The 16,197-nt window shown below is 40.8% G+C and overlaps 1 protein-coding gene across 1 annotated transcript; it reads right to left on the bottom strand.

Moving 5' to 3' along the window:
- Nucleotides 1-9,520: 9,520 nt before the first annotated feature.
- LOC141139024 (E3 ubiquitin/ISG15 ligase TRIM25-like) lies at nt 9,521-14,189 on the bottom strand. Its single transcript, XM_073624795.1, has one exon. It carries the CDS (start codon nt 14,120-14,122, stop codon nt 12,530-12,532), a length of 1,593 nt encoding a protein of 530 aa, XP_073480896.1. The 5' UTR covers nt 14,123-14,189; the 3' UTR covers nt 9,521-12,529.
- Between the last annotated feature and the right edge of the window lie 2,008 nt (nt 14,190-16,197).

Below are 16,197 nucleotides of genomic sequence, written 5' to 3'. Positions count from 1 at the left end.
TTAATTATATATAAATTTTTCTTTTTATGTATTATCTATGTATAACACTAGATGGCAGTGTTTCCACTTTTAATATATTTTTGATTTTTTATATATATGTTTTACATATTGTACTAATGGTCTGTACCCTAATTGATTATTGATTCATTTTTACGATTAGTAGTGCAGCATTGGATGATATACATCTAATGTATGACTTTTTAGATTTATTTGGGAGAGCCTCCAGCTAAGTTATATTGCCTCTCCTATTTATTTAGTCTCAATCAATAATCAATTGGAATTGTTAAATGCTTATACCAAGGAGATAGAGCACTCAGGACGAGAGATGGGTTTATTATGCAGTTTGTTATTGTTTTTGGCCGCTGTATTGGCTTCAGAGCATGCTCCGCCTATTTTCCTGTGCTCTTAACCTCCCTGGCGGTATGAATATTTCGGATTTTAGGTGCTGAAAGCGGTACAATTATTTTGCATGGAAATTTGGCGTTTTATATTGTAGGTCTGTAAATCTTAACAATAACTTAAATCTGTCCACCAAGAGTCTAGTAGATATCCCGGGTATGATGAAGTTTGAAACACAAAAACATAAATTATAATATAATAAATAAAAATAAATAATTTAAAAAAATAAAAATAAATAGTAATAAAATAATTTTCCCCACAATTCACTATCGCTCAATTCTGCAAGTGTTCTAATTTACTATCGCTGTTTTCTAGCTGGTCTAAAGCCACTTTTGACGTAAAGGGACACTTTTTGGTTGCTATGGACAATCTCCAGTTTCCAGGCAGAAAGAACAGTGTATATCATGTAAAACTGCATGCAGGGCATGGGCCAAAGCACTGGGGACAAAAGGGATGTGAAATCATTTCATAATCATAAACTGTAATCTGTAAGATTACAGTACGGTATGTGTTATGACTTTTACTTTTTTTTTAAATTGCCGCCAGGCTCTGCCCCCGTGCATCGCGATGCTCGCAGGGAACGGAGCCTGGCAAGGAGAGGCTTCGGGGGAGGACGGAGCCCTCGGACACTGCGGGGGACATCGCAGGATCCCAGGGACAAGGTAAGTAAGGAGGCACCAGGATCCTGCAATGTAATCCCGAGTGTGGCTCGGGGTTACCGCTAATGGTCCTGAATTTTAACCCCGAGCCACACTCGGGAAAACCGCCAGGGAGGCTAGGCATTTAGACGTGGAGCGCAAGCGTGGCTGCGGTGCGTTCCAGTGACCTCATTTCCGGTTGGCGCGGCTCCGGAGGGTTAAGCCTTCCAGAAAGAGCATCATTCTCTGCCTATTTCCCGTGCCCTTCCTTAACCAAGTACTCAGCCATGGAGCGCAAACACGGCTGCGGTGTGCTCCAGTGACCTCACTTCTGGAAGAAGAGAAAAGGGGAACCCCTGAGGGTGGGACTTTAAAGGCACTATCAATGAAAAAAATTAGAGTAAAAAAAGATTGTTTTATTTAAGAAAAGATATACATAAAGTGGTGAACATGGTCATGAAAACTGGAAAATCAAGGTATACAACATATAGATACTGTAACGATATCACGTACTGAACATGAAAAGCTGTAGCTAGCTGCCATGTTGTGTGGAAGTAGCCATGACAGCTTGGCTAACCCTGTACATTACAGAGAAATCTGAACTCCCTCCTCCCTCCTCCCTTGTCTTAGAAATTCAAAGCTTTTAAGTTCAACAGAAAAGGTTATCTCAACAGAGAAAATAGAACCAGGCTAGGTCAGTAAAAAACAGCTTGTTGAAAGGGCAGAGTGTTCAGGCCTGTCGTAAAACTGTCACCCTCTCCCTTCAGAGACCTAACAGGCCCCAGTTGTAAAATGTCTGAATACACATCAAGCTTAAAACAGTGGAATAAGTATGAAATTTCAGCATGTTTCATAACTTCCGACTTAGTAATAGCACAGCCATAATATGGACATATTTAGTTTCCTCAGATAATATGTAACGTTTCAAGTCCAGACACCCCTATGTCAGGTCATATGGGAAACCCCTGGTACCACTTATTCCTCCTAAGCAGGCTATATAGGTATGGCATGTTTAGACTTGTTTTGAAGGAAATCTCACGTTGAATAATAATATGGATATTTGCAGTCTGTAAACACTATAGATGCAGATATATAAATATGTATCACAAAATCTACCTGGGACGTGGTCATGAGTGTAGACACCTCCCAGCAACCAACCCCTAAACCAGATGACCAGACGATGGTCACTGGTCGTTGTCAACACCCCCTTTGATTTGACAGAAAAGAGGAGATGCCAAGACAATGGTCAGTTCTCCTTTTACCATCCAAGAAGAAACATCTGCCAAGTTGAGAACCGATTACCTAGCTCATCGATCGAACTCTGATCAACCCTCGGACATTAATTGCAAGTATTCTTTCTTCCCAATTCTACCTTATTGCTTTGTGTCTGTATATTGTCTTTATCTTTTGAAACATCTTTTTTCTGTAAATGTTTTATTTGCATCAACTTTGACCTTTTCATAATAAACCCACAATCACTCTCAGGCTGCTCGCACCTAGATTGTGGTCCTGCAAGCTGGAAAATCTTTGTGCTGGGCGTAGCTGAGTGTGGCATTGTTACGGAAGTGACAGCGTGGTGTGAGGTTGGCCGGTCCTTCGTTGCAAGTTAGCGAGGAGGGCAGGGATCTGACACATGCGTTCGTCACAGATACAATATCCAATACCCAACGCATTTCAGAGATAACTGTTGAGTTGAGAGGAATCTTAATATAGCGCAGTCTTACCCCGAAGGGTCCCAACACGCATAGCAAAGATCCTGGAAAGAAAGGGCCCAGGGACCAGAAGCAGCACAGAGCGGCAGAAGGGTAGAAGAGAGAGGCTTGTCTCCTTCATCAGGCGTTAACAGGATGTATATATTCTATAAAATTAGAATGCAGATAGTTAAAGGTAAATTAGTGCAGCTATTCAATGGTATACAGAAATGGTAAAGCCAAATTTGATAGCAACTCACATCTCATTTAGTTGTATATACATGAGAAAAATCCACGTTCATATTTAAAAACAGTGTTCAGCAGCCCTGCCCGCGTTGTAGCTGTTCGCGTATAAGAGTATCTGCGATAAGAATGCCTCAAAACCAAAAATTGATGGAAAAATTGACAAAGGGACTGACACCCCACCCCCAAGGGGAACCGAAGGGGGTTCGGGGTTGTGTGATATAACCCTAAATAAGGCTAAACCACGGATACTGGGGCCTGAATAGGGAGTCCTGGGAAAAAAAGCAAATAAACATATAAGCACATATATGTGTAGTATATATACAGCCAAAGAAACAAAAGGCTGCCTGATGGTAACACATACCTAACATGTGAAGTGACATCTTGGCCAATGGCAACAGGGCCCGGAGATGCTAACAAAGAGGATCCTACAAATAAGAATAAAAACTATATATAGTAAGGATCACTGCAGTAAGCAGCCATCATAGTGAAATCCAAAATAACGGGGGGCAATGCTGAACGGCAGCAACCGCCCTATGTGAGTGGGGTATTGGATGCTAAGTAACAGTATACAGGGTTCCCAAAATTGCTCACTGTTGGTAACGTTCAATCTATGATAAGCATCTCCATCTCGTCCTCCTGGTGGCCATGACACCATGGAAATGAAGCCTGCAGTATTTAAATGGCTGCTAATTTCCGCCGCACCGCCCACCTGATTAGTGAGAGCTACGTGCGGCCGGAAATGACCCGGGGCTCATGAAAGGCCCCCTGAGTCGCATTTGCGCCACGTCTCCACGCCGCGCATGCGCGACATAACGTCATACGCATGCATTGTGGAGTGACGCGGCGCTTGTACGTCCCACTAGCGCAGAAGGGTTTCCAGGAGACCAACAGAGCGGTCACCACAGAAACAAAGAGGGGTGGCAGGTGGAAATGTCTACAGACAGCCACTACAAAAAAGATTCCCTGTGAAGAGCGTCTTTGCCGTGCCGGGCATGCGGGGCTGAGCCAAATATATAAATGAAAGAAATGACAGTACAGACAAATCCAATCTTTAGGGGAAAATGGGAATTAAAGATTGTATGTATGTGTCCAATATCCCATATATTGCTGCAAAGCAGTCAAACAAAAAAAAACAGGTGAGTAACATTTAAACACAAATTGATATATGTGAAGATATAAGTGCAGCAACTGAACCAAATCACAACCAGGGGAACTGAGACTCCATGTGACAATGTGTACATCAAGATATGCAGCAAAAAATGCACAGAAACACAGGCAAAACATGAGCAAAAAATAATATTATTATATACATATGTAGCAAAACAAAAGAAAAAAAGAGAGAGGAGGAGTTCTTACATTATTAAATACCAAAATAAAAGCGAATAAAAAGGAAAGAAAACAGAAGAGAGTGACAAAAAAGGATTCAGCTGTAAAGATCTGCTGACATGCCAGATGAATAGCTACTTTTCCATTTCCCCTGAAGCAAAACACTCGAGAAAGGGCTTGAAACAGACCGCCTCGTTGAGTCCCGGGGGATATGTAGCCATCAAGGTATATATCCAACGTAGCTCCAGCTGGAGAAGACCTTTGCTCCAGTCTCCTCTCCTGGAGCAGGGATGGATATGATCCAAGATCAAGAATCTGATCCTGGGGAATTTTCCGTAATGGACAGTGGTTGTATGTCTGCCCAAAGGTAGATCAGGGTTGCATGTCTGCATGCTTTTGATATGTCGGTAAGCTTGCTTCCAAAACTCGAGCTTGGTCTTACCAACATAAAAGCAGCCACAGTTGCACCTCAGCATATAGATCACCCCAAATGTCCTAGTTTGCAAAATGTCTGTGTCTGAAAACCCTGCCATCCTGTAGAATTGGTTTATTATTCGTATACATGTATTTGCAGTAACCACACGAACCACTCATGAAGGTGCCTCTGTACTTACAATGTTCAATACTCAGGTCTCTTTTGAATTCATTTTTCACTCATTTGGAAGCAATAGATGTTGCTCTCTTAAACATGAAGAGAGGAACCTCTAGGATCAAATGACCCAGAGATGGGTCCATTGTTAACACATGCCAAAATTTGGAAACAATTTTCCTAATCTTGACATGCTGGTTACAGTACTTCTTTTTTTTGTAAAATTCTTTTTATTAAAGTATTTTTGAGACAAACAAATAAACATTGAAAAAGGGACAGTCCTGACACGATGCCAGTCCCCTCCATGACCAACACGGTCAACTATGGTACAACATTTCAATCGACCTAACATACGTAATTGACCAAGTGTACTCATTGAAAAACCTTCCCTTACCCCCCACCACCCATCTCCCCATCCCCCCAACAGCCCATAACTCAGTTCACCACAGTCCTCAGTTGGCAGATTCACCCTAAATCACAAAGGGGAAAATCCGAGATACATACCACAGACATATTGATGTGGCCAATGTACTGACAAGGGAATGCACGTCTATCACCATCAGAGGTCTTTTTAGCCCAGGCTCCTGGGTCCATTATTACAGTAGATGAAACTGTGGACAGACATATTCAACAGTTTCATCCGAGTTAAACCATGCTTGCCAGACTTTGTTGAACTTTTTCCCGCACCCCCTGGAGTGATACGTTGCCTTATAGCAGGGCATCATGGAATTCACAATCCCCTTCCAAAAGGGTACACTGGGGGATGCGGAAGACCTCAATTTAAGTAATATAGCCTTCCTCCCAGAGAAGAATAGGATGTTCAGTAACGTTCTAAGAGGTCTGGAGGGAACCACCTCCTCTACCAGGCCCAATAGACATACCCTAATTGATATCGGGATAGGTACCTTCAGTATGTCCTCTAAGCAGGAGGCCACCCCTTCCCAGGTCTTCTCAGAAGATTTTGAAGTGTATTAGTCTATCCCCCGCAGAAACCAAGTGTTTGAAGTACTTGGTGATAATTCTCAAAGGTTTGTCCTTACTTGGGTATTTATGAGAGTACAGAAGATCATATCTAGTGTGTAGTGTGGCACGTCTGAAAGCTTTCTTGAGAGATGTACAGGAGTAACCCCTCTGCAACAATCTGTCCCACAATTTGCCAGCTTCCACCGCAAAAGTATCATCATTAGTACAGTTCTGCCCCACTCTGAGAAATTGTCTATAAGGTATCAATCTCACTAAGGACTTCGGATGAAAGCTTGAAGCGTGCAATATAGTATTGCCTGCCATGGCTTTACAGTACAGACCGTTGCAGAGGGTGCCATCATCTCCCTTACAGACATCCACGTTGAGAAAGGAAACCTGATCAGCACTGGAAGACAAATGTCAAGTTAAATTAATTTCTATTCATTCTCTCCAGACATTGAGACAGCAACTCCAGAAAGCCATCCCAAACGGCAAAAACGGCAATATACTTAAACCATATAAGGAAATGGTCAGTGTATATCGGCAAGACCTTGTCAGTAAGAAACATCTGCTCCCACTCCCCCAGGTGCAGGTTGGCATACGATGGTGCACAACATGTTCCCATCGCTACTCCCTGCACCTGGAGGTAGTGGGAGCCATTGAAAGTAAAGACATTATGATGTAATATGTAGTTCAGAAGGGATAGGATGAACTCGTTATAGCCCCAATCCTCCTCTCCTCTTTGATAGATAATATGTTTTATAGATGCCACTCCCTTATCATGGGGAATGGAGCTATACAAAGCTTCAACATCAATTGTCACAAGATAAGCATTCTCTGGAATTGTAAGGTTATCAATAATCTGAAGGAAATGAATTGTGTTTTTCACGTGAGATTGTAAACATATAACATGTCACTTTAAATGCTCATCAACTAAGCGACTTGCATTCTCGCTGATTGATCCTCTACCCAATATGATCTGTCTTTCAGAGGGGTTGAGGGCATCCTTATGGATTTTAGGGAGGGAGTAGAATGTGGGTACAATCGGAAAATTGGTTCTAATGTATTCCCATGTGATTTTAGTAAGGGTATTGTTGAAATATGCCAAATCAACTAATTGATAGTATTCTTGATTACATTTTTCTACTATGTTAGTCATAATTTTTCGATACTAATTTTTATTTTTCAAGATTTTATTGCACATAGCTATGTATTTAGTATTGTCCATAAGGACAATATTGCCTCCCTTGTCCGTTGGCTTAATTGTAATAGTGGTATTTTCAATGCCTGCCTTTCCTGATCGTTGATGTTAGTCAATCTGGGAGAGTGAATATTTAGTTTGTTGATTTCCCCATTCACTAACCTCAAAAAAGCAGAAATATTGGGGTTGGAACTGGGAGCTGGAAACTGGGCTGATTTAATTTTGATCTAAAGGTGGGATCTTGAACTGAACTAGTGTTGACTTCCTTCGAAAGAGAAAGGTCCTTCGGTAGATTAATACAATCAATAAGGTCTGTGGTGTCGCTCTCCTCCAAGAGGGAGACCAGCTGATCAAATGCTCTAGTCTCTCTGGGCGTTAAGTCTGTTTGTACACCTGGTTGACCTCACGTCTGGCGTGGTGGCCGGAGGGTTACGCCTTCCGGAAAGCACGCCATTCGAGATTGTGTTGAAAAGGGGGTGCTGGCATCAATAGGCCACGCCTATGATGAAATCCCGTTGGAAGAAACACGTCAGACGGGTAGATGCAAGCACGCTGAGAGATGCAGTTTTTACACATCATGATGACTGTGTCCTGTAACTAAAATAAATTAGCTTTTTTATACTTGACGGGCTTCACTATTGCTGCCTCATTTCTTTTCTTATTGACTGGATAATTACATCCTCTCCGGCTCTGGAGTTTGTGATTTTGGTGGCTTTATGTGAAAAAGTGCCCATTACCAGCTGTCTTATGATCGAATCAGTTTCTATTTACCATCAGTGTTGGGAGAAGTGATTCTTTGTGATTGATGATTACATGCCTATTGATCACCATTTTCTGGTAAGCAGATTGGATTCACACTTGAGTGTGGTGTGCTTTTCCATACACACTGAAGCTGGTGAAGGGTCCTTTCATATCTATCCCTTCTTGGAAAGATTGGTTATTTGAAATTAAGCACTGCATTTGGACTTTTATTGAGTATCTGTAAGTGCCAAGCCAGGGACCCAGCAGGGAAGCGGGGGTGACGCTTGAGGAAGATACTGAGTAATGGATGTGGAAGAGCTCAGGGTATCCAGTGGCAATTGGGTCTTAGAGTCTAATGAGAGACTGGGAGCTCAGTGAGTGAAGACCTACAGTGAGAGACTGTAGCGTGCAAGAACTATTCTGTGTTACCAATAGTTAAGTACAGACACCGTTAGTGACTGTTACAAGATTTGTTGCCATAGGATACAGCGGTCCTACCTATACAGACATGGTATCTGGCTTGGAGGCCTTCCAGAGGCGTATCTAGTGAAAATGGCACCTATGACAAGCACTGAAACTGCGCCCTCTGTTAAAACATTTTAAGTGTACAGGGCCATGTTTTCACTGCATGAGATGCACACAGATATTCAGTACATCCACGGGCAGGCAGGCCAATTCAAATCATTTGGGACGCAGCAGCTGCATGAACACACCCCTTGCTCTCACCTTGATATCCGTCTGGGTGCAGAAACATGCCCCCGAGCACAGACAGTGTGCATTCAAGGACATGCACCCGCACCCAAATCGATGTCAAATGCCAAATCGATGTCAAATTGTGAACAATAACCCTTCCTTACTCCATCCAACAACTCTAGTTTTACTTGAAGTATGAAGGAGACCTGCCCCTGCCCCAGGAAAGGTACCCTCCATGACAGGTACCTGAGCAGGGTTTGGAGATCTCAAAGAGCACAGTGCCAGTCTCCAGGTCCTGGATCTTGAAGCTGCTTGGCTTGTTTTCTTTTCTTTCATACTACAATCCAATACTACACACCACCCAACCCCCAGTACTGCCTTATGAAGCATTATACTATAATTTACTGTGCTTTACATTTATTAGATTCCTTTTTCTATTTTTTTTTTTGTGGAAAAAAAAAATCAAGTTGTTTTGCAAAGCGTTTTTCTTATTTTTGATTCTGTTTTATTACAGAACAAAAAATAAGAAAAATGCTTTGCAAAACAACATGGGTATATATATTATTTTCAAGCAAATTATGCCTTAGCAGAAATAATAAAGTAACCACGGTCTAATTAAGTAGAACATTTTTCCAAAATCTGTCCACTTGTCCTACCGTAAAACATGGGATTAGTGATAAAAATGGTGAAACGTTGAGGCGGGTTATTTACTAAAGCTGGAGCGTACACAATCTGCTACAGCTCTGCATAGAAACCAATCAACGTCCAGGTTTTATTGCCAAAGCAATTGAACATTAATTGAACAAGCTGAAGCTGATTGGCTACCATGCACAGCTGCACCAGATCTTGAGTGCATCAGTTTTAATAAATCTCCCCCATTGGAATAGCTTTCCTTATTATTAGTGATAGATTATAATATTGATACAGCAGAGCAGTAATTGTTGATAATACTGATACATTGGAATAGTGACAATTTATTGTAAAGATACATTGTAACAGAATAGATTATAACAATGATACATAAGGACAGTGATATAGTGAAGTATGGTCTTTTATTATGATATTGATACATTGTAACAGAAAAAAATGTAAATTCCATTGTCATGCAATTCTGTGCGAATCGAGTCACACCTGAAATTACGCTAGTGTGAACCAGGCCTGATAGTGATATTAGAATAGTTATAGTTGAAGTGATGCAATCAAGGCAAAGTAACAGGTTCTCTTTTAGCCAAACCTCTTTTGCTACTTATATTCACCTTTCCCACACTGCACCACCACATTCACTCCCTAAAACCCCATTATAAAACCCTGTGTAAGCTCTTTATTGCTCCATGTTACACAGGGCCGGAGACCTTCCTTTGCCCTATGTGATAGCACATGCACATACCAGCTGGCATTTCATGTGTTTTACTGGTTCTGGTCCATTAGATGTTTCACATACCAACACCGAACAGGTCAAAAGGGGGTGGTGCTCATTTTTATAGAGGTTGGGGTGGGGGGTGGAGGCAAGGGATTACCTCCTTAGGACTGTCACCCACTGTTGTCAAGAGAAATATCCCCATACCTTCAACCTCTGCCCACATTCATTAGCCAATACCAACTCCCCCTTCAACATCCATCAATTACCCACCTTCATTGGCTACCACCAACCCCCTCCTTCAACATCCACCCACCTTCACTGGCCACCATCAATGCCCCTTCAATATTCAGCCACCTTCATCTATAACCACCAACTCCCCATCTTCAAAATCCATTTACCTTTATAGACCACCACCAGCCCCTTCTTCAACATCAACCCACCTTCATCAGCCCCCACCAACCTCTTCCTTCAATATTTACCTACATGCATTGACCATCACCCACTGCCCCTTCAACATCCACCCACCTCCCTTGGCCAGTTGCATGATCCCCCACCAAAGAACCAAACTTTTAATGGGCTGTGGCCTTCGAACAGTGTGGCGAAGGTAATGTTGGGAAAGTAAATATTGTAAGGTAAGTATTGTATATACTAGCTGACATATCAGAGACCTGTTACTTTTATATTGAATGGGGAACTGACAGGTTTACGTTGATAATAACATATATTAGCATAAGAAACAATCTTTTGAGGGCCAGCTCTATACCTTAAAAGCATTTTATCAGGTGTTAGTGAAAATTCGTATCTGCTTCTGTTGTGCAGACATACAGTAGGTCAGAGACTGCTGGGTTTCCGTGAAGGTAAGCTGTAATTGCAGGTTTTCCACCAGAGAGGGCGCACTTAGTTCTAAAACCCTGCAGGGGTTTGCAGTCATTATACCGCTACCTCTGAGCAAGCTTCTCGAAAAGCAGCGAGCAAGTTAAAAAGGAACTAGAATGAGAGGAGACATTTGGGATTTTAGGTAAAGGCAGTCTGAGGTCAAAGATTAATAACATTAAAATTATAATATGAATTCGTTATCAGTTACCTTATCTACACGTTTAATTAAAACTTGATTTTTCTCTTAACCACTTGAGCTCTGGAAGGTTTTACCCCCTTTATGACCAGGCCATGTTTTTCTATTCAGCACTATTTTAACTAGCAATTGCGCAATCATGCAACGCTGTACCCAAATGAAATTTATGTAATTTTTTTTAACACAAATAGAACTTTGTTTGGTGGTATTTGATCACCACTGGGCTTTTTATTTTTATTAATAAAAACGAAAAAACGAAAATTTTGAAAAAAAACCCCTATAATTTCTACTTTCTGTCATAAAACATATCGAAATAAATCAAAATGTCTTCACAAATTTAGGCCAAAATGTATTCTGTTACATGTCTTTGGCAAAAAAATCCCAATAAGTGTATATTAGTTGGTTTGTGTGAAAGTTGTAACATCTACAAACTTTGGGATATACAGTATATTTGAAAATCGATCAGTTCTGATGTACTTGAGGCCCTAAAATGCCAGGACAGTACAAATACCCCCCAAATGACCCCTTTTTGGAAAGTAGGCAGTCTGAGGTAATTATTAAAAGGGAAGGCGAGTTTTTTAAAGTTGTCATTTTTGGTCACAATTTTTTTGCAAATGAATAAATTAAATAAAATTTATTTTTTTCAAAATTTTTTTTACATACTGTCACCAGTGCAAGTGCAGAGTCAACATATGACTGACCATGATCATGGACACTGACTAGTGACAGTATGTTAAAAAAAAAAAAAAAATTATATATATATATATATATATATATATATATATATATATATATATATATTCATTTTTTTAAAATATTTCTTTTTCATTTTAAACATTTTTTTTCATTTTTAATTTTTTTTACATACTAGATTAGTTGTCACCATAATAACACTGTACTACTCTGGGGGTTGATCATGTTTTTTTTTTTTTTTTTACATTTTGCTGTTACGATGAAGATCATTGGTAACCATGCGTTAGTCATGGGTTAAACATTTATGACAGCTATGATCACTAGTGATCTGTGATTGGCTACAGTTAAGAAAATTGTACAGGTGCTGTGATTGGGCCAGGTACCATGTGATAGAGTCAATTACAGCATAGGCAGCACAGCTGTTATGAATGAATTCATTCATAACAGCCTTGTTGACATTGTGATTGGCCCAGGTACCATGTGATAGCTGTGAGTCAATTACAGCATAGGCAGCACCGCTGTTATGAATGAATTCATGAATTCATGTTATGAATTCATTCATAACAGCCTTGTTTACATTGTGATCATGTGATCGCTATGCAATCACATGATCACCGGGCCCCAAGTATCGGGATCCAGGATCGGCTATGTCCGGAGAAGGCAAATGACGTTCATGTACGTAATTATACCTACACGTGCTGCCCTGCTGCAGTATATGTACTATGGCAGGTCGGCAAGTGGTTAATCAAACCATGTTGCCCGGCTTGATAAGATCTGTGCAGCCATGTTAGGAGGCATACTGGGACCTATAGTCCAAAAGCTGACATGGCAGTGACCACAACATCTTCAGTACCCTGCAGGAACCTAGGTCCACCAATTTGCATGCCAGTGATGCGACCAGTCTTAGGGTAAGTTTGTCACACCTCCCATCTACATATCTTTATGCAACCTTCGCCTAGAAATAACACGGCATGGAGGGGCCCGGTGAAGGTGGTGGTAAAGGTGTGGAGGTGTCGGATCGGGATACCCAACTCATAAAAAGAGATCTGCCCGGCCTCATAATTCAAATTTATTCTGGCTCTGGTTATTAAATTATCAGGTAAAGTGATGGATTTGTTGTCATGTTTTGCTGATAACTGATTACACTTCCTCTCCAGACACCAAGACAGGGAATTATATCCAATTTCTGTATAGCGCCCTGTCTGAAGTATACTGGGGTAACACATCCCAACTCTCCAGTGTGAAGATCCCCCAACATCCACATCCCAGTAATGTCTCCCTGAGGAGAAAATCTGACTGCTCAACACCTGAGGTATCGATCCCTTGTAACTCTTTTCTGTTACAGGGCGTTTTAGGCTTCCGGCTACCTTGCATGCAGTCTTCCTGTCATCTGAAATATATAGATAATCATAAGCCGTATCTTCATCCAGTATTATGTATGCAGGTTCTTGTATATTTATCCCTTTATTTAACCCTGTTAATATATCAAATAATTCTGTATGTAATGTGTGTGAGATTCCAGTTACATCAAGATCCCCCCCATCATGAAGGAGTTTATCACGTCTTTTTTTGTCCTCCTCATCTTCATCCTCAGTATCACACAAGTCACCCGTGCCTGATTCCTGTAGGAAAGTCAGTGGATCCGTCATGTTACATATCTCCTTGATGTGACGCATCTTCCTGGACAGATCACCCTTCTTTATCTCCAGATCCTGGATTAAATCAGAGGCTGGGAATGACACTTTCTCTGCCTTCATAGTTATCTCTTTAAGAACTCTCCTCTCCATTATGTCCAGTTGTCTCCTGATGCCTCTAAATATGGTGGTGGCTCTCTTGGTTACACCCTCTGCACTGTCTTGTACTTTTCTTTTGTACTTCTGCAGACTCTTAATGCTTTCCTCCATCTCCTCTCTCTTTTTCACCAACCTCTGCAAAGCATTGGTCAGGTTCTCCTTCCTCTTTTCAAAGGCCTCCTCCAGTGCCTCCACCTGGTGTTCCTGATGGTCTCCATGTAGCCTGCAGGACCCACAGAGACAGGCCGAGTCCTCGGTGCAGTAATACTCCAGGATCTTCTCATGGACAGAGCATTTCCTGTTCTTCTGGGGAGTGGTGAGGTCAGATAGGACATGTTGGGGTGACTTGCTGTGCACTCTCAGATGGTCATCACACAGAGAAGCTTCACAATGCAGACAAGATTTAACAGCAGGCATAGGAGAGTGAATACAGTACATACAGAAGATCTGGCTCTCCTTCTCCTCCTTCTCTGGTTCGGTAGATCGGACACTCTCCATTATGTTGCACAATGTAATGTTCCTGCTAAGTTTCGGTCGCTCCTGGAACTCTTCTCTGCATTCAGGACAGCAATAAACTCCAGACACCTTCTGTGTATACAGAACACCTTCTATACAGTCCTGGCAGAAGTTGTGTCCACATCTCAGTGTCACAGGATTGGTATAAATGTTCAGACAGATGGAACAGTCCAGCTCCTTCCTTGCATCAGAGAACGCCATCGCTGACTGCAGAAGAGAGAAACAAAATCAAGTAGATGTGTCAGAGGGAGGGAGTCAGAGGGAGCGAGTTAGAGGGAGGAAGTCAGAGGAGGAGATATCTCTGTGTGCAGAACAAGAGGTAGTGGAGGGAGGGGAGAGGTCTGCTGATCACACCATCCAATATTTTAAGTTATACTGGTATTATAATTCTGTCCAAGCTGATATCTATACAGATATCATATTATATGTGATATATTATGATATCTCCATCCCAAATTATATCTATAAAATTATATTATTATATGATAGCTCCATTCCAGATGATATCTATACAGTTATGTTATTATATGATACCTTTGCCTCAGATGCTGTCCATACTGATATATTACTATATACTAGCTCTCTCCCAGATAATGTCTATGCAATTATATTATTATATGATGATTAAATCCCAGCTAATTAACCTGCAATTTTATTATACTGTATTAGCTTCATTCTAATGTATAAGTCTAAAGTTACAGTATATTGGTATTGGGGATGAGCTAATCGGCTACATTTAGGTTCACGGGCCATTGGTAGAGTTCATCATAAAAACTGGAAACGACGTACTTTGAACCCTATTGAAGTCCGTGGGGAGTGGGCAAATTTTGAAAATTAATTCTGCCCATTTTCACGGCTAATAGCTATTTTATTTTCAAACGCATGGTATAGGGAACTGGCCAGTGCCAAGGAGGACATATACCAATGGCAAATTTTTTTTTTTTTTCAAAATAGTGGGGGAGAGGGTTTTCCTCTACGGAACTTCTAGGGTGAGATGGGAAAAACTCAAATCCTTTCCAACACATGCTTGGCAGATGCCATTAAGCTGTATGTGGTATTGAGGAGCGATATGTCTCTCACAAAAAGCATCAGTGGCTCGGAATTCTGACATATTTTGAATGCATAATAGATTATTTTACTCTTACATTATTGCTTTGCTTTAGTACAACAACAGCACCCCCATCGTATTCCTTTCAATTCGAAAATACTTTTTTTGGGAGGGGGTTTGGCTGCAATACCTGTTTTTTTTATCCAGCGAAAATAGCTCTGAATTGAGTGGAGTGGTAGTAGAAATTAAAAAGAAAAAGTGTGTTTTGTTTAGTTTTATTGCGTTTTATTGTCTAAAGATTGTGGGAAAAAAATAAGACAAAGCAAGACAATATGATGAAAAGAAAGCCTTGTTTGCCCTTAGGAAAAAAAAAAAATAAAGATATATATATATATATATATATATATATATATATATATATATATATATATATATACATACACAGTGCCTTCAAAAAGTATTCATATCCCTTTAAATTTTGCATTTTGTCATTTTACAACCAAAAACGTAAATGTATTTTATTGGCATTTTGTGTGATAGACCAACACAAAGTGGGACATAATTGTGAAGTGGAATGAAAATGATAAATGGTTTTCCAATTTTTTTACAAATAAATATGTGAAAAGTGTGACATGTATTTGTATTCAGCCCCCCGGAGTCAATATTTTGTAGAACCTCCTTTCACTACAATTACAGCTGCAAGTCTTTTTGGGGATGTCTCTACCGGCTTTACACATCTAGAGAGTGACATTTGTGAAAAACACAATAATTGTTGCGCTAAAAGGTATTTCTACCATGCAAGGCTGTATCATCTGCGGGATAGGGGAGGGGTAAAAATGTCTGAGATCTGAACATATAGTCCATAGTTCCAGAAGGGTAAATGATCAGAGAGTCAATGATTGAATACAAATTACATAAAAAAGGACTTCTGATAGGGGTGTGAGGTTTTTTTAGTGGGAGTCCATAGCCTGGGTGGTTTACCACAGGGAGTGTAGCTGGCACTGAGAAGGCAGCATGCTGAAGGGTAGAAGAACATCTGGGAGAAACATAGAAAGAACAAGCAGCGCCAATCTAAGTGCAGCAGTATTATAACACGTTTAATAAATGGTAATGCACTTACTTAAAGTAAGGTAAAAGCAGGCACATCTTTGTCAAAAGTCAAATGGGCAACAGGATCAAAAGTTAAATATCCAGGCAGCGCTGCAGGATCTATCTCGGCGGCGCCAGT

Source organism: Aquarana catesbeiana, linkage group LG04 (assembly GCF_042186555.1).
Source record: "Aquarana catesbeiana isolate 2022-GZ linkage group LG04, ASM4218655v1, whole genome shotgun sequence".
In the NCBI taxonomy this organism is placed as follows: domain Eukaryota; kingdom Metazoa; phylum Chordata; class Amphibia; order Anura; family Ranidae; genus Aquarana; species Aquarana catesbeiana.
This window is presented reverse-complemented; position numbering and strand designations above follow the sequence as displayed.

Coding starts and splice junctions, on each gene's coding strand:
- LOC141139024 (XM_073624795.1), bottom strand. CDS start 14,122: ATGGCGTTCTCTGATGCAAGGAAGGAGCTGGACTGTTCCATCTGTCTG.